This window comes from Peromyscus californicus, unplaced genomic scaffold (assembly GCF_007827085.1).
Source record: "Peromyscus californicus insignis strain IS unplaced genomic scaffold, ASM782708v3 Scaffold_5__1_contigs__length_169319896, whole genome shotgun sequence".
NCBI classification, from domain to species: domain Eukaryota; kingdom Metazoa; phylum Chordata; class Mammalia; order Rodentia; family Cricetidae; genus Peromyscus; species Peromyscus californicus.
In genome coordinates, this window is record NW_026294573.1 from 12168046 (window position 1) to 12191352 (window position 23307).

The following is a 23307-nucleotide window of genomic DNA, read 5'->3' on the forward strand; positions in this document are numbered from 1 at the left end:
GTATGAAATTCTTTAAAACATTCTAGTTAAAAATATTTAAAAGAAGCAAGGCATGGCGGCCGCACTTGTAACGCCAGCACAGGTGAGGTAAAGGCAGGCCTTGGGGCTCTCCGGTCAGCCAGTCCATCCAAGAGGCAAGCCCCAGGTCCCAGTAAGAAGCCCTCTCAAAAAATGTGGTCAATGGCTCCCCAAAAATAAGGCCCGAGGCTAACCGCTGACCTCCACATGCACATGTCTACCCACACACGTGAACATGCCAGCATACATATGCCTACATACACACCTGCATGCATACAATACATTTAAAAGAAATAATGTGTGGCCACATTGGTTTTGTACATAAACTGTTAACGATTGACACAAGAGGCCCCCGTTCACGGTGGCAGTGCTACCCCTGGGCTGGTGGCCTGGCTGAGCCAGGCATGGTGGTGCACACCTTTAATCCCAGCACTCGGGAGGCAGAGGCAGGTGGATCTCTGTGAGTTTGAGGCCAGCCTGGTCTACAGAGTGAGTTCTAAGACAGCCAGGGATATGCAGAGAAACCCTGTCTAAAAAAAAAAAAAAAAAAAAAAAAAAAAAAAAAAAAAAAAAAAAAAGGAAATAAAGAAAAGAAAAGAAAAAGAAAGAAAGCAGGCTGAGTGAACTATGAAGAGCAAACCAGTAAACATCCTTCTTCCGTGGCCTCTGCATCAATTCACGGACGGCTCCAGGCTCCTGCTGGATTCCTGCCCTGACTTCATGGCGGACTGTAAACTGTCGAATAAAATAAACCCTTTCCTCTCAAAGTTGCCTTTGGACATAGTGTTTACCACAGCAACAGAACTCAGCTAGGAGCAGTGCTCACCTATCTTTGTCTGTGGCAGCAGGTCACAACTGGAGTATTGTTTCAAGTGACTAGTGATTTTTCCCTTGGGAACGATCTAGAAACAACCACACTCATTTGTCACACTTCTATCGTCCGTTGTAACTGAAAGGGGGATTTTATTTTGGTTTTTACGCGTGCGTGTGTGTACCACAGCACGCATGCGGAGGCCAAATGGTAACTTGCAGGAGTTTGATCCCAGGGGTAAAATGCAGGTCATCGGTCTTGGTGGCAAAAAAAAAAGTGTTTTATAACGAGACCTGTGATGTTAGATAATGATTGTCCACTGGCCCAGATCTAGAGTCATCTAGGAGACCAGCCTTTGGGCATACCTGTGAGGGACTAGACGAGAAAACCCACCCTCACTGAGGGCGGCACCATCCCCCAGGCTGGAGTCCGGGCCTGAATAAAAAGGAGAAAGCGAGCTGGGCACCAGCATCCATCTCTCCCTGCTTCCTGACTGCAGATGCCGTGTGGCCAGCCGCCTCCTGCTCCTGTCACCAGGGCGGTCTGTACCCTCAAAGTGTGAGCCCACACAAACCCTCCCTTCCTGAAGCTGATTTTGTCACAGCCTGCCTGAACCCAAAGATGCGCTGGATTTAAATCCGAATCCGGTTCCACGGGCTCCTGTTTTAGCTCCTGAACTATTTTATTGCCAGCAGAGCCCTCGGGCAGAAGCCAAAGGCGCACAGCAGGTTAATTAATGGCTCTGATTACTTTATGTGTTATGGGGGTGGGTCCCCTGAAAGCATGTGCCTGACGACTCGCTCTCAAAGCTCTTCCATCCGCCACCATGCCACTAGAACACGCCCGCTTCCCCGCGCCTGTGCTAATTGGCAGGCTGGTTATTACCTCTAGGCAATCATCCTTCCCAGCACTGTTAACTTTCTTATGATCCAATACCCGTTTTATTATGCAGCCTAACCAGGCAGTAAACATCCTGGGGTTTGCGCCAATGAGAGACCGTCTGGATATTTATTTGGGTAATGAAGGCTATGAAGACGTCTGAAAACTGTTTGCAATTTGAGACCCTGAAGCTGTGGGGCTTGATTGAAATATCTTCTGTCAAATGGCCTTAAACTCTTAGGGGCATCCCTTCCCATCCCTCATCCCCATCCCTCATCCCCAAGCTCATCTTCAGAGAATGTCTTTGGTGTCCTGCATAAGAAAGATTTAGGCTAAGACTTAGGCGTGTTTGGTTTGGGTTTTGAACGTGTGTAGTGTATGCCTGCACATGTGAACAGGTGCACACACCTGTCCCTCTCAGTCTCCTTCCCCTGAGGCAGGATCTCTCAGCCTGGAGCTAGACTGGAAGCCAGCAAGCCCAGGGACCTCTCTGTCCCCCACAGGGCTGGGCTTACAGGCTTCTGTGCCGACAGTGCTGTTCGTTTGTTTTGTGGGTGCTGGGATCTGAACTCGGATCCTCCTGCTTGCGCAGCAAGCTCTCTTACCCACTAAGCCATCTCTGAGCCCCGTAGAAACGTTTACTTTTAATTGCACGTGTCTTTTACAGTAAGCAGGAAGAGGTGAGCTTTCTTCATCCATGGTTTCCAAGGCACACATCCCGGTGTGTAGCTCCAAGGATGGTGAGGAGAACAGCCTGTGCCCCCTACACACACACACACACACACACACACACACACACACACACACACACACACATACACTGGCATTTACCCTCCCTGGGTCTTTTCCATTATTTAAAATTTTTATTAGAAGATTTAAGAACTAGTGAAAGTGAAGGAGATTTAAATGTGCATAATAAAAATTAACGAAAAGGTAAAAGGGGCCAAGATCCAAACAAAACCAAAACTCCCTGGAAGTAGTTAAATGTGTAAAAATATGGGGAAACTACCACAGCACTTCCAGTGGCATTCTTTGCTACTAACAAGCACATCTGAGCAGCAATTCCTAACAGCCTAATGAGGAACTTAAGTCCTCCAATGATTGCTCTAATCTAACCAATCATGACTTTGGGGGGTTTAAATAAAGTGTACTTAACATTCACTGAGATCTAATTAATCGTTTCCTGCCTAAGGGAACCTTTCCCCTCTCATGGCCTCTTACCCTCCCCCACTCCCACATAGACAGTGCATACAAAAAAATTAGAAGCAGGCTGGAGAGATGGCTCAGCGGTTAATAACTCTGGCTGTTCTCTCAGAGGACCAAGGTTCAGTTCCCAGCACCCACGTGGCGGCTCACAACAGCCTGTAACTCCAGTCCCAGAGGGATCCAATGCCCTCTTCTGGCCTCCTAGGGCATCATGGACACATGTGGTGTATAGACAAAGATGCCAGCATACACTCATATACATACGTAAATACAAAAAAAAAATTAGAAGTTAAGGTCCCCACATTTGAGAGATAACAAATGGTGTTTGTCTTTCTGAGATCAGGCTAGGATACCTCACTTAATATAATGTTTTCCAGGTCCGTCCATTCTCCTGCAATTTTGTTTTTCTTTATGGCTAAATAAAATCCCCTGGTTGATTTTTTTTTAAACAAATTCTTTTTTTGTTGTTGTTTTTTTGTTTTTTTGTTTTTTTTAAGATTTATTTATTTATTACGTATACAGCATGTATGACTGCAGGCCAGAAGAGGGCACCAGATCTCATTACAGATGGTTGTGAGCCACCATGTGGTTGCTGGGAATTGAACTCAGGACCTCCGGAAGAGCAGTCAGTGCTCTTAACCTCTGAGCCATCTCTCCAGCCATATACTAAAATTGGAACGATACAGAGAAGATTAGCATGGCCCCTGGTTGATTTTACCAAGGATTTCCAATCAGGCGCAGAGGGAAGCCCAACACGGTCCTGTGGGCGCCATCTAGTGGTGAGATGCAGGTGCAGCATGCGCTGCTCCCCCCACCACCACCACCACCCCACCACTCCACCCACGCACCCCACCCCACCCCATCCGACACACCCCCAGTCTGGGTGGAACAGGACCTGCCCTTTGTCATTTTCATGCCAGGCCTGTGACTGGGCGTGACGGTCAGCAGTCATCCGGTAGTTAAGTTTGTCTAGACAGGATTCACAAGCACACACAAAAATATAGTCTGTCTTCCTTCCCTCAAAACAACCAGAAGCTAAAGCCAAAACAGCATAGGATGTAATCATATAATCATAGCTAATATCTATATGTTCATGGGGCATTGTCTGAGCACTTTTAAGGCTATTAACTTATAAAAATCTCTCCACAGCCCTGAAAAGTCGGGACTAGCATGATCATGCTCACAGAGCTAAAAGCTGAGACAGGACCAGGCATGGCATGGTGGCGTATGCCTTTAGTCCCAGTACTTGGGAGAAGCAGAGGCAGGCAGATCTCTGTGAGTTTGAGGCCAGCCTGGACTACATAGTGAGATCCAGGCCAGCCAGAGTTACGCAGAGAAACCCTGTCTCAAACAAACAAACAAAAAACTAAGACAGGACCCAGGGCCTTTTCTATGGCAGCATGGCCTGGAGATGGCAGGGACCAGATGTTGGCAGTCACCCCCCCCCCCCAAGTATAGGCTACATAGTATAGACTCCATCTCTCTCTCTCTCTCTCTCTCTCTCTCTCTCTCTCTCTCTCTCTCTCTCTCTCTCTGTGTGTGTGTGTGTGTGTGTGTGTGTGTGTGTGTGTGTGTGTGTGAATATGGTTGTGTACAAGTGTTTGTGTATGCATGCAGGTGTGTACATATAGAGGCCAAAGGTTAAGCCAGGTATCTGCCCCTGTCCCAATTAGATTTATCGAGACAGGGTTTCTCTGTGTAGCCCTGGTTGTCCTGGAACTCTGTAGACCAGGCTGGCCTCAAATTCAGAGATCCACCTGCCTCCACCTCCTGAGTGCTGGGATTAAAGGTGTGCACCACTACACCCATCTCAGGTATCTTTCACAATAGCTCTCCACTTCTGTTTCTTGGCAGGATCTCTTAATTAGCCTGAAAGTCATGGTCCAGCTAAACTGGCTAGCCAAAAAGCTTCAGGGACCACCTGTTCCCCCCCCCGCCCCCCCAGTGCTGGGGTACCGGGCACACACCACTGTACCAGGCTCTGTGACGTGGGTTCTGGAGATCTGTCCTCATGCTTACATAGCAGGAGCTTTACCAACTGAACCATCAGCCCCATCGCATCTGACACCAGTTCCTGTGGCCTGTGACAAATGGGGAGCCCGGCATCTGTAGGCTGGGCTTGAGTGAAGCCCCACAACAGGCCAGCTGTGAAGCCCGAAGCAGGCAACCTCAGCTCTCCTTTTTTTGATTTCAAGTGGGAACCCTATGGGGACATACTTCAGGGTGCTATGAGGCTCCATGGAAGGAGCCCGATCTGAGAATGTGTCTGGAGCGCCGGCAAGTGTGACCAGCTTGCTTTCTTTTTCTTTCTTTTTCTTTCTTTTTCTTTTTCTTTTTTTTTTTTTTGTTTGGTTTTTTTGCTTTTTCGAGACAGGGTTTCTCTGTGTTGTTTTGGTGCCTGTCCTGGATCTCGCTCTGTAGACCAGGCTGGCCTCCAACTCACAGAGATCCTCCTGCCTCTGCCTCCCGAGTGCTGGGATTAAAGGTGTGCGCCACCAACACCCAGCTGTGACCAGCTTTTTTACATTGACAAAATTCATGTGTAAGAACTACACTATTTTTAAAACTCTCAAAATAATAATAATGTCATGGGCTAGTGAAGGTGCTTGCTCCCAAGCCTCACCTACCTGAACTCAATCCCTGGGACCCACAGGAAAAAAAAAAAGAGAGCACCAACTCCTTTGAGCTCTACGTGTGCACTACGGTATGCCCATGACCACGCCCCCCAATAAAATTGTTTTAAAAACTCATAGTGTTTTCAATAAGTTTCTGGGTTTGTGTTGGATCACATCCATGGCTAATCTGGGGTGCACACAGTCTGTGGACTGCAGGTTGGACACATCTTCTACAGGAATCTGTGAAATATGTCCATTGTCATCGGAGGAAATTAAGGCTACGACCTGTGCCCTCTCTTGAACTCTGCTTGACATCCAGCCAGTGATGGCTGATGGGAAACCCCAGGGCTGGTCTATTTATGGCTGAGAGTTCCAATGACACAAGAATGCACATTAAGAGGACAGGTATCCCAGGGCAGCGGGGCAGTGGCACTTTTGTCAGCACTGAAACAAGATCATGTGACAGATCAGAATCTCTGCACAGGTTTGGGAAATGCCCATGTGTCTTGAACCTGGGCCAGGGCCCTCTGACTACGTGTTGACTCTTCCCACAGATCAGCGCCCTTCAAAAAGGCTATAGCCAGGTGCTAAGTCAGACCCTGGCCGAGCGCAACTCGGAAATCACATTATTAAAGAATGAAGGCGAGAGCTTAAAGAGAGACCATGCCATCACCTCAGGTGAGTTCTTCTGGAGTCAGGCTTAGTAGATGCTCCCCCACCACTGACTCTTGTGGCCCTGGCAGACATCACCAATCAACCCCCACACTCTTCTTCCTGAGCTTAGACAGAGCCTCAGAGTTCTTAGCAACCTTCAGGCCATACTGTCGGTGACTGGGGGTCTTTCCCAGAAGTGTGCTTGCCAACTAGCTTTAGCACAAGGTCTACCTCAAAATCAGCCATAGTCAACATCTGAGTGAATGTCATCTTTTAGCTAGCACCCATCTCTTCAGGGATAACAAAGATACTGAGTGGTCTGTAGTCCTGAGAACCTTTTCCTTGAATGGGCTCTTAGCCCAAGTGAAAACTGTTTGCTAACTGATCAACGAAGGTAATTCAATGCTGAAGAATGTGGAAAGGGGACAGTCAACTCATGGGCCACCTTGACAGCCACAGAAGTTAATTAGCATGGATCCATCCATCCATCCACCCCTGTATTACATTTACTAACAACTGCTGTGTCTAGTTCTGGACTCTGGGAGGAGAGCCCTCCCTAAGCAAGTCATCAATTCCTACGCTCCAGGCTTGGACATAGCTGAGGGTGACAGTGACGGGCATAGATAGGTAAGCAAGCCTGTCTGAGGGATAGAATGGTGCTGTAAAGAAAAGAAAATGGGCAACATGGTGGTGAAGGGCTTCGGGAGTAAGGAAAGGGATGCCGCGTGTGTCTGCAGGAGGAGCCCTGTGGGAACAGTGCACTGCTAGCTGCAAACACATGTGCAAAGGTCCTGGGGTAGGAACCAGCTCTAGCTCTGTTGAAGGAGCAACAGGTGAGTGTGTCTCAAGGAAAGAGAAATTGTGAGAGAGATGGGGTCAGAGGAGAAGGCAGAGCCAGATCCCACGGGGGGTTGGGGTCTTTGAAGCAGAGAACACATGTCTAGAGACTAGAAGAGAACAGAGGTATCAGGAGAAAAAAAGGAAGAGTGTCAAGAATTCCGGAACAAAGGCGGGGGGTTGGGGGGACTCAGTCAGTAAGGTGCTTGCCAGGCAAACAAAAGGACCCAAGTTCAGTCCCCAGAACTCATGTAAAAAGTCAGGCACAAGCCGGGCAGTGGTGGCGCACGCCTTTAATCCCAGCACTCGGGAGGCAGAGCCAGGCGGATCTCTGTGAGTTCGAGGCCAGCCTGGGCTACCAAGTGAGTTCCAGGAGAGGCGCAAAGCTACACAGAGAAACCCTGTCTCGAAAAACCAAAAAAAAAAAAAAAACTCATGTAAAAAGTCAGGCACAGGGGCTGGAGAGATGGCTCAGCGGTTAAGAACACTGGCTGCTCTTCCAGAGGTCCTGAGTTCAATTCCCAGCACCCACATGGTGGCTCCAACCATCTATAATGAGATCTGGTGCCCTCTTCTGGCATGCAGGCATACAAGCAGGCAAAACACTGTATACATCGTAAATAAATCTTTAAAAAATATATTGAGAGAGAGAGACCCCCCTGCTGGGGCTGGAGAGATGGCTCAGTGGTTGGGAGTGCTGGCTGTTCTTCCAGAGGACCCGGGTTCAAGTCCCAGCACCCACATGTTAGCTCACAACTGTCTATAACTCCTGTTCCAGGGGATCTGACACCCTCACACAGATATACATGCAGGCAGAACACCAATGTACATAAAATACAAATAAATAAATTTTTTTTTTAAAGTCAGGCATGGTGGTGCACACTGTTAATCCCAGCACTGATGAGGTGGAGACATGAGGATCCCTGGGATTCATTGGCCAGGCAGTCTAGATAATTGATGAGCTCTGGGCTCAGTGAGAGACCCTATCTCAAAAAACAACAACAACAACAACAAAACCAAAACAAAACCCACAGTGGAGAGAGAGTGAGGAAAGGCAGATATCAATGCTGAGCCTGGTATCTAGCAGGAGGAGCATCTCTGTCCTCCCCTGGGGAGTGATTCTGTGTGGAAAAAACGGTCACACACGTGGTCTGAGCCCCATTCCAGCTCTTGGGGTCCTCAGCGGCTGACAGTCATCCTCACTGTGTCTTTGGTCTCTGTCCTTGCTTTGTTTAAAACAGGGATGGTGACATCTCTACAGAAAGACGTGAACGCACGGAACGAGCAAGTTCAGCAGCTAAAGGAGGAGGTGAGCCAACTGAAAAGCCAGAACAGAGAAAAGGAGCACCAGCTGGAAGCCCTGGGCTCCAGGGTGAGTACCAGGCTCACCATCTCCTCAGTGCTCAGTAAGAAGGACCTACATAGTCATGTGGCATGCCCCTCTTCACTTCTCTTGGGCCTTGACTCTGGGTGTCACAGCCTCCTCCCATATTGTGGGTTGCAGGGACATAAGGAGGAGTTGCCCAGAGACTAAATTCTAAAGCGTCCTCCTCGAAAGACCAACATCAAGAGCCAAGTTCCCTGTGGCTTTTCTTTTCTTGCTAAGATTTATTTTCTTTTTAATTATGTGTGTCTGTGCATAGGTGTGTGCATGTGAGTGCAGCACCTGTGGGGGCCAGAAGAGGGCACAAGATCTCCTGGACCTGGAGTTAGAGTGTTTATGAGCTGCTGTGTGGGTGCTGGGAGTTGAACCTGGGTCCTCTGGAAGAACAGCCAGTGCTCTTAACCACTGAGCCATCTCTCCAGTCCCCTCCCTGCAGCTTTTCAAAGAACAGTGAGCCTCAGGCTCAGAATTAACATGATTCTGATTCTAACTCATACACATGTCCATTATGTTCATATGGTGTATAAGCCTGTAATCCTAGCACTTGGAAGATCAAGAGTTCAAGGCCAGCCTGGGCTACATGAGACTATTTCCAAAAGATATTAGGAGGGTGAAGTAAAGCACCTTTTATGTAAGCATGAGGACCTAAGTTGGGGTGACAGTCACATGATACCCTCAGGAAGCAGAAAACACACAGTAAGTGAGGCTGGGATGTCAAATCTCAAAGCCCACCCCCATTGACACATTTCCACCAGAAAAGCTCCACCTCCTGGAGGTTCTACAACCTTTCAAAACAGCGCCACCTGCTGGGGACCAAGTGTTCAAACACATGAGCCAATGGAGGATGTTTCATGTTCAAACCACCACACTGAGAACACAGTGAGGAAGGTCCTCAAGCCTTCAGGTTCACTGACAGCATCCAGCCACTGGCTTTAGAGTGCATTCTGTTCTAGTTTCATTTCTGTTGCTGAGATAAAATATCTTGATTCCCCCCTTCACCCCGAAAAAAGAAAAAAAAAGCAACTCAAGAAAGAAAGGGTTGATTGGATTTATTTGTTTTACAATTCTAGGCTATAGTTCATCACTGAGGGGAAGTCAAGGCAGGGACTTGAAGCATCCTGTCCACAGTCAAGGGCGGAGAGAGAATAATCCCACAGATCCCTGCTTGCTTTATCGTCAACTTGCTTACCCCTCTCTCACGCTGTTCAGGACCTCTTGCCTAAGGAATGGTGCCACCCACGATGGGCTGGGTCTTCCTACATCGATTAAGAATCACAACAATCCACCATAGACATGCACATAGGCCACCTAATGTAGACAATTCCTCACACTATTCCCAAGTGACTCTAGGTTGTGTGGAGTTGATAGTTAAAAAGAATCTGTTCACAGATTCTTAAGTGGAATCACAGGGTGGGACAAAGGGCACCTCTTTATGGTCCTGCTGCCTGCTGCCCAGTCCCCCTCCAAAAAGAGTGTTGCATTTCACTCTATGGCCAGATGGTCAGAACCTAAGGAGGAACAAGATGCAGCCCTTAGAGCCACCCAGGTTCCCAGTGGCGTCCCACACATGTTCCTTTACCCAGCTCTTCAAAGACGGGTTTTCCTCATGATTCGGATTGCTGGCTTCTGAAGAGGAATTTAGATCTCAGATCTCGAGAGAGGCAGGAACCCAGGGCCGCTGACGCATCTGTGTGCCTGTCAGACACCAGCTGTCTCCCCGGCTAAGCGTGGGTGTGTGATTGGAGTGGAACAGCACAAGTGCTCAGGGCCTGCTGGGTCCCCGGGAAGGCCCTCCCCCAGACACCTCCACGCCACCAGCCTTGGCCTCTTTCTTTGCTGTTCTTTCTCTTCTCAGTGTTCAGAGCTGAAAGATGAGCTAAGGAAGGAAGAGGCTCAGAAGGAGAGCAGGGAAGCTCAGGAGAAAGAGTTGAAATTCTGCAGAAGCGTGAGTCGAATGTCCTCGTCCATAAGCACACCTCTGAGAGTCTGTCCTTGACGTTCTCGGTGGGACTCGCAGCCCTCCCCAAAGCATAACGCTCTGGCTCTGTGCTGTTTGGAGGGAGCCACAGAGCTCTCTCCAGGGTTCTCGGGCCAGGTGGCTCTGTCTTTCTCATGGGTTTCCTCTGGGACCGAGCAGGGACAAGGATGGGTACAGGAGGCCACTCCTGCTGCTGTAACAGAAGTTCATTCAAGTCCCCTGCCCCGGACCTATGTTTACCTAACTCTAAGTTCCACCATCTTAAATGGGGTCACAGCCACAGGCCGTACTGTGAACACGAGGGTCTTGTGTGTTTCTAACGACAGAGATTTTATAACACTGAGCAAAAATGAAACAAAGAGAAAGGCCATCATTTGCCTTAGAGAGAAGGCAGCCAGACAAATAACTGCAGAGGGCTGGAAGGGGCTCAACAACAGAGAATGTTCTTGTCGAGGACCTGAGTTCACTTTCCAGGGCCCATATTGGGTGACTCACACCCCTGGAATTCCAGTTCCAGGGTACAGGATGCCCTCTCCTGGCTTTAAAGGTTATACACACACACACACACACACACACACACACACACACACACACACACACACTTAAAAATAAACCTTTAAAAAACTGCAATGAAGGTATGATCGTTGCTTATACACCCAGTCCTTCTTGCATCTCGCTGGCCAAAGAGCTTCCATTCTGCAGGAGGCACAGCTCCCTGAGCAGAAGGAGATGTGCTCTTCCACGTGCTGAGGACAACTCTTCTCTTTGCCTCAAATATAATAATAATAATAATAATAATAATAATAATAATAATACAATCTGCACTGCCCTATCCTTCAAATAAACCTTATCTCAGTCAATCTAAAAATATACTTACAAAGTAGTGATTCTAGTGAGTTAATGTCTCTCTTGCGTACTTAATTCAGGATTTGTGCTGGTATTTATTTACTTTATTTATTGCCTTTTTCCCATTTTCCACATTCGCGTGGCATGCATGTGTGTGGACGCGTGTAGGAGGAGGTACACACGTGTGTATGCCTGTGGAGACCAGAGGCTGATGTGAGGAATCATCCTCCATCACCCTTCCACCTTAGTCACTGAGGCAAGACCTCTCAATCAAACCCAGAGCTCCCCATATAGCTCTCATCCCTAGCGAGCTTGCTCTGGACTTGATTGAGAGGCCCTGTCTCTGCCTTCTGATGCTGGATTACAGGCCGGCTACCACACCCATCAGGCTATTATTTGCATTCTGGGGATCCGAACTTCAGACCTTATGCTTGCACAGCAAACACTCAACCACTGAGCCATTCTCCCAAACCCTTCTGCTGAGTTTTTTTCCTCCAAAGAAATTCTTTTTCTTCATTGAGCACTTTGAATACATTAACTGGGGAGGAAAATGGGGAAAGATCTGCTTTGCCTGCAGGTGTAGAGCAGAGAAGGAGCTTAGCTGGGATGGGGCTAGGATCCTACCTCAATGAGCCCCAGGAATAAGGGAGTCCCGAGGAAGGGGAGCTTTCCATTCAGGAGGTAACTCGTGCCACGCCTAGTGAAACTTAACTTCTCTATGGTTGAACTTTATTTTCAGCAAATGCAAGACATGGAGAAAGAAGTGAAGAAGCTCAGAGAGGAACTGAAGAAGAACTGTCCCAATCAGAGCACCATCTCCAAGACGCTGCGAGAAAAGAGCAAGGTGCGTGGTTCAGGGAAGCTTGCGTCCATGACCACAGGAGGTGGGGCGCTCCGGGTGCAGCGTCCTGCTCCACCTGCACAGCGCCTCCGTGTGGCCGATGTCCGCATCTGCCACTGCTCACGGGTGGGAGGAAGTAACCCTGAGCAGGATGCGCAGAATAAAATGGTTCCCGGTTTATCTCAGTGAGACTCGCCCCCATCTGCAGATCCTAGTAGGTCTCATGTTGCTTCCTTGTCCTGGGAAATGTGGCATCCATTTCAGTGGGTGGCAGCCACACAGGACTATCTATATTTTAAATAAACTAAAAGCCAATAAAGTAAAATAAAATTCAGGGCTGGGAGATGGCTCAGCTGGGAAAGCGGCTGCTGTGCAGGCGTGGGGATCTGAGTTTAGATCCCTGGAACCCGTGTAAAAGCAATGTGTGGTGGCACAGATCTGTAATTCCAGCACTGGGGTGGATGGAAATAAGCAGATCCCAGGGACCCGCTAACCAATCTAGAAGAATCGATGAGCTCCAGGTTCAGCCAGAGACTGTCAAAAAAAAAAAAAAAAAAAAAAGTGAATGATAAAGACACTCAGAATCCCATGGCTTCGGGAGGGGCTCATGAGGTCCCACCCCTTGCTAAGGAGCTGTTGGTAATTGAGGGCTGCTGGGGGAAGTCAGTTTTCTCAAGGATGCAAGCCCTGAGATGCTGTCCATGCCCCAGGAGCTGGCCCCACAACCATGCATATATTGGCAGCACTAAATGGACTCAGTGGGTTTTTCAAAAGAGCATGTAAAGTTGGGAGGGAAAAGAACAGAGCCTGGAAAGATGGCTCAGTGATTAAGAGCACTGACTGATCCTGCAGGGGACCTGGCTTAGGTTCCCAGCACCCATATGGTGCTCACAGCCATCTGTAACTCGAGTTCCAAGGGATCTGACATCCTCTTCTGACTTCTGCAGGCACTAGGCATGCACAGGAAAGCACTCATATACATAAAACAAGAAAAAAAAAATAAAGTGGGGGGGGGGGATAGGTAAGGAACTGGAGAGAAGAGAGTAGGAGCATGGATCCGATCAAAACATATTATATCCATGTATGAAATTCAAACAATATAAAGAAAATGCGATTGGAAAGAAAAAAAGACACCTCTGTCCTACACACACACACACACACACACACACACACACACACACACACACACACACACGTACATACGTGCATGTGAGTTCAGGTGACCCTGGAAGCCAGGAGAGGTGTCAAGTCCCCTGGGCTGGAGTTACAGGTGGTCGTAAGCTGCCTGACATGGCTGCTGAGACCTGAACTCAAGTCATCAGGCCCTTTATTATTTTTAAAATGACAGTGACCAGAACAAACTCTCTGTAAAATTTGCCCAGAAAAGAATGCATCTAGATAAAAAACGATTCCAAGACAATGAAAATGGAAACATTTGGAAACGTGCCGAGCCACTGGCTCAATGAACTTCACTGTGCAAATGATCTTTTCAGTGAAAATGGGCTGACTTGGACTTATCTCTCCATCAAAATCATTGTAGTCATGGTAACAGAGCCAAGCTGCTTTCTGGGCCATACATTTTCCTCTAAATGAGGCTTTGGCTGCACCCCACACGTTCTAGGATGTTTTACATTGCAACTCAGAACCCAGTCTTTTCCAATGCCCACTGTTAATTTCTTCCCTGGCATGTGGGGGTATTTGGGGTTATTTTCTAATATGTAATATATGAGGATGTCTTGGCTGCCTTTTGGTTATTGGTTTCTAGATTACATTGTGTACAGAGGTGTGCCCTGGTGATTTTAGCCCTCAGTATTGACTGAGGTTCTCTTGGTGGTCTGCATATGCTCTATGCTTGCTTCGCATGTGCCTACAAGAAGAACATGCATTCTGCAGAGAACACAGTGTTCTATGTGTATCTTTTAGGTCAGGGTTGACCATTGTGATGGTTAGCTTTTAACTGTCAATTTATCAGCTCCTAGGTTCACCAGAGAAGAGAGCCTTTGTTGAGGAATTATCTAAATCTGGCTAGTCTGTAGGGGTTACTTTGGTTGTTAATTGGTATGAGAAGAACCAGCCCACTATGGGTGAGATCATTCCCTGGGTTGGTCCCTGAGCTGTATAAAAAGATGCTGAGAGATTCAGTGCTGGAGAGATGGCTTGGAGGTAAAGAGTGCTTGTTGCTCTTTCAGAGGACCTGGGTTCAATTCCCAGCACCTATATCAGGTGGTTCATAACCACCTGTGACTCCAGCTCCAGGAATATCCAACACCTCTGTCCCCCAAGGCACCTGCACTCGTGTACACATACCCCCACCCCCTGCAACACACACACACACACACACACACACACACACACACACACACACACACATTTTTTAAAGAGAAACCTAGCTGAGTACCAAGTATCAGTGGACAGCATGCATGCATTCATTTTTTTTTCTGTTTTTGACTGTGGATATGATGTGGCTAGCAGCTTGTGTTCTTGCCTCGACTTCCCTCCATGATGGACTATAATTTGGACACTTAAGCCAAATAAATCTTCCTTGCCTCATGTTGCTTCAGTCAGGGTATTATTTTAATTTTTAAAATAATTATTTTAAGTGTATGGGTGTTTTGCCTGCCTATATGTCTGTGCACCGTGTTTGTGCAGTACCCAGGGAGTCCAGAAGAGGGACTTGGACCCCCTGGAACTGCAGTTACAGATGCTTGTGAGCTGTAGGTGCTGTGAGTTGAACCTCAGTCCCCTGGAAAAGCAGCCAGTGCTCTTAACCACTGAGCCATCTCTCCAGTCCCCCGACAAGATACTGCCTTTTGACCCATTGATAAATAATGCAATTGTTGGTGTATTGTGCCTTAAACTTACATTTTTGCTCATTATCAATTGTACCACCTGTTTGTACTATACTTCTTTCACTTTTCTTTCAAACAAACCAACCAACCAAGGTCTCACTGTGTAGTCCTAGTTTTCCCAGAACCCACTGTGTAGATCAGGCTGGCCTGGAACTCACAGATAGACACCACCACCGCCACCACCACTGCCTCTGTCTCTCAAGTGCTGGCGTTGAAGGTATGCACCGTCATACTCACCTCCTCGTTGATAATTTTCACTGGTTTATTTTCCCCCCATATTCACTTGGCATTTTCTCACTTGGCTCTCCGTCCAGTAAGAATAGCCCAAAAGCTATTGTGTCTCCCCACAGTCCAGTACTGACTGAGTTTTCACTCTTTAGATGTCTTTTCACAGTTATTCGAAACATGTGCTTTCAGCTTATCAAAACCCAGTGTCTGCAGGTGATTTCGCCCCAGTCCTGGATGACACAATGGCTACCAACATCCACTCCTTGGTATCACTTGTGACACACAGACTTACACGCTGTAATCATCACTGCCTACACCTCCCTTCATACACTGACATCCCAAGTGCTTTTGCACATTCTGTGTTCCCACCCACAGGAGCTGCGCCTTCCCTACATCCTGGGTATCCACCCAGGGCCTTCTTCTTCTGCCTAAAATACATCCTTAAGGATTTAGGCTCTACTGATGACAGAGTTTCTCAGGGGTGTGTGTGTGTGTGTGTGTGCGCGTGTGTGCTGTGTATGTGCTATTTATGCTTTGTGGAGTGTGGGGGAATGTGTGCGCATATTTTACCTTCTTTCTGGGAACATATTTTGATTGCACTGACTTCTCCGTTGACAGTGATTTCCTGTCTAGAGATCTATTGTCTCCCGACTGTACGTCTAACTGTTACGTAATTGCTCTCACTGTGTGATGGTTGTTATGTACTGGGTCTTCCCTTGCCATTTTGGAGATTCCCTAATGACTCCTAGCTCCTGGGGTGAGCTCATTTTTCCTTACTCGGTTCGCATTCCTGTGGGTTTCTTGCATCTTAGACTTGACGCCTTTATTATTTTGTTTCTTCATTAAGCTTGGAGCTTGGGCTGTGTACTGAAGCCGGAGAGGAGCTACTGGAGGGCTCTGACCCAGGCATTGACCACACTGGCTTCGTGACTAGTTATGACGGTGGAGATGGAGCTGCATCTGGCATTGCAACGGGCATTCTGTCTTTTCACTTAGCCCACTCAGATCTGGGAGCCGTGGTGTCCATGTGACAATGAGGGAGTGAGGGCTGAGGACGCGTCCCAGAGCAGAACAGCTCATGTGAAATCATGTGCTCAGAAAGGGGCAAAAAACGAAGCCAGAAGCCTCATTGAGGTGACTCATCACTATGGCACAGCCCCTAGCCCTGTGTGACTACTGAAACTGAAATCAAATTTGTTTTAAAATTCAGTCCCTCCACATTCATATTTAAAAATAAAATGTTATTTTTAAATTCAATTGAAAACCCACATCCTCCACTGAGCAAGGATGCATCCAACGTCCTTAATCACATGTCATGTATAGCCAGACATGGCCAATGGACAGTGCACCAGGCAGCCCAGGTCATCCAGGCCTCATGGAAGGAAACTGCCTCAGACACCATGAATCACATCTGGTGATTCTCAGCAGTATCCTAAAGAATGCACTAAAAGGAACTAAATTGGAAGCAAGGAGACCATGAATTTCAGGCCAAAGGTCCCCAGTGCCCAGCCTGAGGCTGTGTACAGGATAGGGACCTGATAAGCCTCTGAGGACTAAATGCACCCCTAAATACCTTCTCTGTACCAGTGATGGAGGAACAGGGCAGGCAGGACACTTGAGGGTCAGGGTGAAGCTGGGCTGTGGCTGAGGCTGGCTCTGGGGCTTTGGGCTGGGGAGCAGGGAGGAGGCCACTAGGGTGAGCAGTACAGAGCAGGTCCAAGGCCAGGCATGGAAGTCCAGACTTCTTAGACCTAGGAAGACCTTCGGGGAGTGAGATGAAGACCACAGCTATGACCAGGCTTCTCAAGCAGCCTTGGTCTGAGAGGCTCTTCACTGCCCCACGGGGCTCTGAAGAAAGTTCTGAAGGGTTTGAGGTGTATGGTATTTGTACACCCCTCTCCAGACCCCAATAAGAGGTTTGTGAGGCTGCTTCATCATGAAACCCCTTCCCTTAGAGGAGCACTCCCCTCCCCCACCTCCAATCTACGCTAGAGCTGAGGTCCTCATGAAGGGAAAGGGTCAAGTCAGGAAGAGGAAGGAGCTGCCATGAATGAGGGCAAGAAAGGATAACGAGGAGTAAGTGTGTTCTGAATGAATTGTATACATGTTTGTCCGTGCCATCAGGAAGCCCATTCCATCTAATTAACATCTCATTTGAAAAAAGTAGCTGTGTGAATAGAGATGCAGCCGTGTCCCACAAAGGCCAGCAGAGGGCAGCATTGAGCACTCTCAGGCTTACTGAGAGGGAATAAGTATCAGGCTCCTGTCCCCCCATCCCTTTTAAATGCCTTCTGCAAGTTCCAGCTCTTTCAAAGTGTTGCTTTGGCTGACAATGTGGTCCCCACTGGTGATGTGGTCAGGATAGTATTCCTAATAACAGTATTTACCAAGCCCCCTGTGGACAGGTCACTTGGGGTGTCAGAATAATGGGTGGGTGGTTTATCTTCCAGCTTTATAAGTGACAGCAAACCCTAACAGACATGTAGAGCCCTTAGGAAATACCATGGCTACTCCAAAACACTCTTAACCCCACAGTAAACTCTTCGAGGCAGCCCTGGTAATGCTTCCCCACCCCTCATGGAACACTGACTCACAGACCAGCAAAATAACTCTCTGAAGTCACATGACTTATTAGGGGCTGTGCTTGGATTCAAGCCTGGGGTAGGACTAGCATGGCTGAGCCTGGGGAGTAAAGTCTGGTCCCCAGGGGACAGTGCCTTGCAAGCCTGCTTCCACAGGAAACTCACTGTCACATGGGCTGACCCTCCCCCCCACAGCAGCCATCGGATATCCTAGAGGGGTCTCCCCAGACTGCCTCATGACCACGTTAGCAGCAGACAGCACATGCTTTCATCATCCTTTCAGGTTGAAGAGAAGCTTCAGGAAGATTCCAGAAGGAAATTGCTTCAGCTGCAAGAAATGGGGAACAGAGAGAGTCTCATTAAAATCAATTTGGAAAGGGCAGTAGGCCAGGTAGGAGCCTTCCACAGCCCTCCTTGATGGGCCATGTGCCCCCGGGGGGTCTCCTATACCCAGGCAGCCAATTTTGGTGTCAGGGTGTGGTGGGGTGGAGTGGGGTATGATGCCTAAGGCAGGAAGATGGTGCCATTCTGTCCATCTTCTCCTGCTGGGCAGCTCTCACTCAATAGTGTGCTACAACCCAAGACCCTGGCAGACAACCAACCCTGCCCCGGATCCCCTTGTCCCGTATTCACCACTCCCACCCCAAACCCTCTTCTGCTCTGGAGTGTTTCTAGAACTTTCTCCTTATATTTTCAGTTGCTGACATTTACTCCGATCTTTTCCCCTCCAGCGGCCCACAGCAGATTCACAGCAGCCTTAAGGAAATGCCTTTCTTTTTTAATAAATAAGCCCTGAGTGTCCAAAGTCCACACTAGACAGAGAAGATCCCAGGCAGGGTAGTGAGAGAGTCCTTGCCTGGCTGGGCACGGAGGGCCATCTTCCATCGCTCTGGTCCAAGATGGTCAATGGGGCCTTCCACTACACAGGGCCCGAAAGATAGAAAATGTCCCAAGACTTTACCCAGGGCTTGGGGAGAGCCAACGAAAAGCCGAGAGCAGAGGCCTAAGCCACCCAGGACAGCCACCCAGAATTCTCTGTGGAAAACTCTCCTGAAACCCCGCCTGGCTCAAGACACTTTGTGTTCCGAGGTGTTTGTGCTTCTGTGTCTGGGAGGAGGGACTACCGTAGCACATAGCAGGTTTTCAGAAGGGCTAGGAGCGACCCCCAAAAGGCTAAGAAGCGTAATTCTCTATTGCCCAGCACCAAGTCTACAACCATTTCTACTTACTACCATCCAAACTGTAACCAGGTTGGGTAACCAGGTGTGGCGCCCACACTCAGGACATGTGGAGGCATACTCCATTAAATGGCGCTCACCATTGGACAGCTGTTAAAGCCCTTCATCAAATAACCCATCACACCTGTGACTTCCCCAGCAGGTCCTCAGGCCCTTGTCCCACCACACGGACTTGCCAGTCTGTGTCCCTGAGCTGCCCCTTCATCTCCCCCGAAAATACACCTGATCCGAGGGCATTGCTGCGCTCCTTACCCAAAGCCCTTCATTTCGGCTCCGAGCTGGGTCACCTAAAGGAACCTGAGACTGCTCCATGCATGGATTCCAGAGGGCGGGGACCAGCCTTCCTCCTCCCTCCTGGCCTCCTCACTGCCCCCTTACCTCAAGGCCCTGCCCAGAGTCGCTAGCACCCAGCACACCGTCCAAGCACCTGTCACCATATCCCTCTCACCGTAGGCAGTCATTCCCATGGACAGTCCCTCAGTGGCACCAGGGGGCCCTGGCATGCAGGGCCTCCCCACATCACCAACTTCTTGGGCAGCTTGACCCCTCCTCCGGCCAGTAAAGTTCAGAGCTCTTGGCTTGAAGGTCCTTGCTACTGTCGCCATGTCTGGTTTCCTGGAGTCCGGAAGTCTATGAACTCCTTGACTCTGGCTTCATCCGGTGGCCTTCCATGTCCCCTTGGGGATGTATGTTAGTCTTTAATGCCCACATCTGTCCAGTGGACCACAGATACAGGTCATGGGCTGCCGTGGGAGTAAATTCTCAACCAGGCTTCCTCATAGGAGGCACTGGGTACCAGCTACAGGCCTGACCTGTATGTTTCCATATCTGAGTGCCCAGCAAACACCCACTGAGTGCCCATTCCATGCCTGCACTGTAATGACTCGAGGGACATAGAGATGAATTACAGTGGGCAGAGGCTTTGGGACAGTTGATGTCCAAGGCCCCTGGGGACAGAGTTACTTTCTCCTCTCCCATTGCCAATGCTGGTTACAAACTATTTGGGCTGGCAGCCTCCATATTTATTCCACAGCCTAGCGATGATGAGAAAGCACTCCTGGGCCCAGGCTTCCCATTGGATAATTGAACAGCAAGGGGCTCTTTGGAGGGCCTGAGACATGTTCGGGGACCGTGTGCCTGGGCCGGGCTGGGCACTAAGATGTACTTTGAAGCAGGCTGCTCTGTTCTGTCTGTGGCTTTGCACCCCAGTACTTCATAACTCTGAATTCAGGCATGTGGCCTGGACCCAGAGGTAGAGACGCCATCTGAGCCTTGCTTCTGTCTCAACAACCCCCGCTGACCTGTCACCCCCTCTGTGCCACAGCTAGAGCACTTCAGAAGCCAGGTCATCAAAGCCGCGTTTGGAAGAGCAAAGCCATTCCGTGACAAGCCCATCACCGACCAGCAGGTTAGTGTGGCTCTCCGACCACGTGACTCCTTCGCTTCTGTCTCCGGGGATCTGGATGCCAGACCCTGAGAGCATATGCTTCTGTTTTTGTTAGTGACACATATTTTTCACACTGTTGCTACACCATAAAGATTTGTTTTGATTTTAGGGGATTTCCTGGCTTTTGAAGTGAAAGCTGGCTGAACTCCCTTGAAATGTTACTAGTGGAAATCAAGTCCAGCCGGTCACGTCTGGTCACCAGACGCACTGATGCTCTGTGAGCTGAGGGGTGACTCGGCTTCGGTCCACATACCTTCGTTGATCCCTCCCAAAGGGGAGATAGCCACAGCAGTGTGGACAGGCCTCTGCGATGCTGCCTCTTATCTTTCAGCCCTTTGTGGCCAAGAGCAGATAAGAAGCCGCAGGTGGAGGCTGGAGAGGTGGCTGGTTAAGTGCTTGCCTTGCAAGTGTGAGGACCTGAGTTCGGTTCCTGAAACACAGTAAAACACAGCGGTCTGGGTAGTGTGATGCTTGTAACCCCAATGCTAGGGACGCATAGCGAGCAGATCCCAGGGGCCAGGGCTTCTCTCGCCAGCCAGTCTTAGCCTGCTTGGCAAATTCTAGGCTGGTAAGATACCCTGTCTCAACAAAACAAGGTGGGTGGCACATGAGGAATGTGTCCTCTGGCCACACGCACACGCACACGCACACACGCACACGCATACAAACACATACACAATGCATACCCTCACAGGTGCACCTACACATATGTGCACTGTATGTACACACACACACACACACACACATGCATACAAACACATACACAATGCATACCCTCACAGGTGCACCTACACATATGTGCACTGTATGTACACACACACACAAACACTCACACACAGAAAGAACACAGGCGGGCAGGTACAGGAGAACCTGACCTGTGAAGGCACACAGAACACCCAGCTTAGTGTCAAGAGTCATTGCTGCCAGTGTGGAAGATCTGGAACAAATTCAGAGTGGCAGTACAGACCTACAGTTCCTGGACAATGTGTCCTGGTGACAGAGCACCTGTTCCTTCAGAGCCAGCCTCTCAGGGCCTTCACTCTGGCCCACTGAGGCAGGACTTGTGCGGCCACTGCCTCACAGAGCATGCTGCCCTGAGACGTCTTCCTCCCTGTCCTCTGACCAGCTGATAGAGAGGATCATCCAGGTCACCGAGGACAGCCTCAGCTTCCAGCAGAGGAAGTGGACCCTGCAGAAGGATACCCATCTGGGCAGCTCCAAACGGGAGGAGACCGCACTGAACGTGGAGAAGCTGAGGGCGCTGCTCAACAACTGCCAGGTACTGTCAGGTAGCCTCTAGCCTCACAGGCAGCCTCACAGGCAGCCCACTAGCCCTTCCCCTCTCTGCTACTTGTCAAGAAATTGTCCTGATTTCTGGGGCAGGTTGGGCAGAAACATCTTTTTTAAATCCACCTTTGACTCAAAAATGCCTCCCAGGGAAAGTTGATACGGACAGAAAGAGATGGCTGAGTATTTTCAGGTGCTGTCAGCCCTCTCTGCCCAACGTCTCACATCTGAGGATCAAAAACATGAAGACAAAGAGTGTCACTCACATTGAACACGTACAGGTTTATTTTCTCTATCAAACTCAAAATATAGCTCAGTCAGTCATGTGCTTGCTTGCACAAGCATGAGGACCTGAGTTCGAATCCTTGGCACCCACATTAAAAAGCTGGGCGGCACATGCCTGTAGCCCTAGTGCTTGGGGAAGCAGGTGCAGGAAGATTCTGGGGGCACATGTGACACCCAGTCTAGCCAAATAGACTAGCTCTAGGTTCAGTGAGAGGCCCTGCCAAAAATAAGCAGGGCAGGGGATGGGTAGCTAAGACCTGGCATGCATGAAGCCCTGAATTGGATCCACATCACCACATAAAACTGGACATACTGAGGCAGGCCTATAATCCCAGTCCTTGAGGGGTGGAGGCTCCAGGATCAAGGTCATTCTCAGCTATACAGCAAGGTTGAAGCCAGCCTGGGTTTCATGAGACCTTATCTCAAACACACCAAAAACTTCCTGAAGCAAAGTGTAGAGTTGTTTGAGGAAGACCCCGACGTTGACCTCTGGTCTGCATACACATGCCCCAAAAGTCAGTCATGTGCCAGAGAAGTTTTGAGTTTGTTCTGGGTGGGCCGTTTGCTTTTGTAGTGCAAGGAATGGAAGCTTTGGCCCTGTGCACGGTGGGCAAGTACTGTACCACCGGACTTCCTCTCCACGCCGGCATTTTTCTCGTCACTTTTCTCCTAGCCCGTACATTGTGCTGGGTATTGTAAGTTGCCGAGACCCCATTTAAAGTGTACAGAAGGATGTGTGAAGGCGGTATACGATTGCCACGCCCCTTATTAACGGATGTGAACTTCCTCCAACTTTGGCATCGGTGTCTTGGAACGAATTGATTCCCCACAGATAGGAAGAGATGACTGCACCAACGCTGGGAAGTCCCCTGCTCTGGAATTTAAAAGCAGAAAGAGCAGCCACAGCTGGGGAGAGGGCTCAGCTGGCAAAGGGGCTGCTGCGTGAGCGTCAGGACCTGAGTTTGATCCCACATAAAGAAGTCGAGCATGGCAGTGTGTGCCCGTAACCCCAGCACGAGTGGAGACAGATGTATCTGTGGGGCTCACTGGCCAGCCAGCTGCCCTACCCAATGAGAGCCCCTAGCTCAAAAAACAAAAGGAGCCGGGCGGTGGTGGTGCACACCTGTATTCCCAGCACTTGGGAGGCAGAGGCAGGCGGATCTCTGTGAGTTAGAGGCCAGCCTGGTCTACAGAGCGAGATCCAGGACAGGCACCAAAACTACACAGAGAAACCCTGTCTCAAAAAACCAAAAAAATAAAAAAAATTAAAAAAAAAATAACCCAAACAAACAAACAAACAAAAAACCAAAGTGAATAGCTCC

The 23307-nt window shown here is 49.1% G+C and overlaps 1 protein-coding gene and 1 pseudogene across 3 annotated transcripts in view; both read left to right on the top strand.

Annotated features, from left to right (window-relative positions):
- The window catches only part of Fhad1 (forkhead associated phosphopeptide binding domain 1), a 127432-nt gene that overhangs the window by 40223 nt on the left and 63902 nt on the right, over positions 1–23307 (top strand). For all 3 annotated transcript variants that reach the window (XM_052716047.1, XM_052716048.1, XM_052716049.1), the window contains exons 7-13: positions 6084–6207; positions 8262–8392; positions 10260–10349; positions 11968–12072; positions 18012–18119; positions 20291–20374; positions 21540–21692. In XM_052716047.1, the coding sequence (XP_052572007.1) occupies positions 6084–6207; positions 8262–8392; positions 10260–10349; positions 11968–12072; positions 18012–18119; positions 20291–20374; positions 21540–21692 (795 nt within the window). The remainder of the gene's footprint in view (positions 1–6083; positions 6208–8261; positions 8393–10259; positions 10350–11967; positions 12073–18011; positions 18120–20290; positions 20375–21539; positions 21693–23307) is intronic.
- LOC128098038 (uncharacterized) lies at positions 3560–3621 on the top strand (annotated as a pseudogene).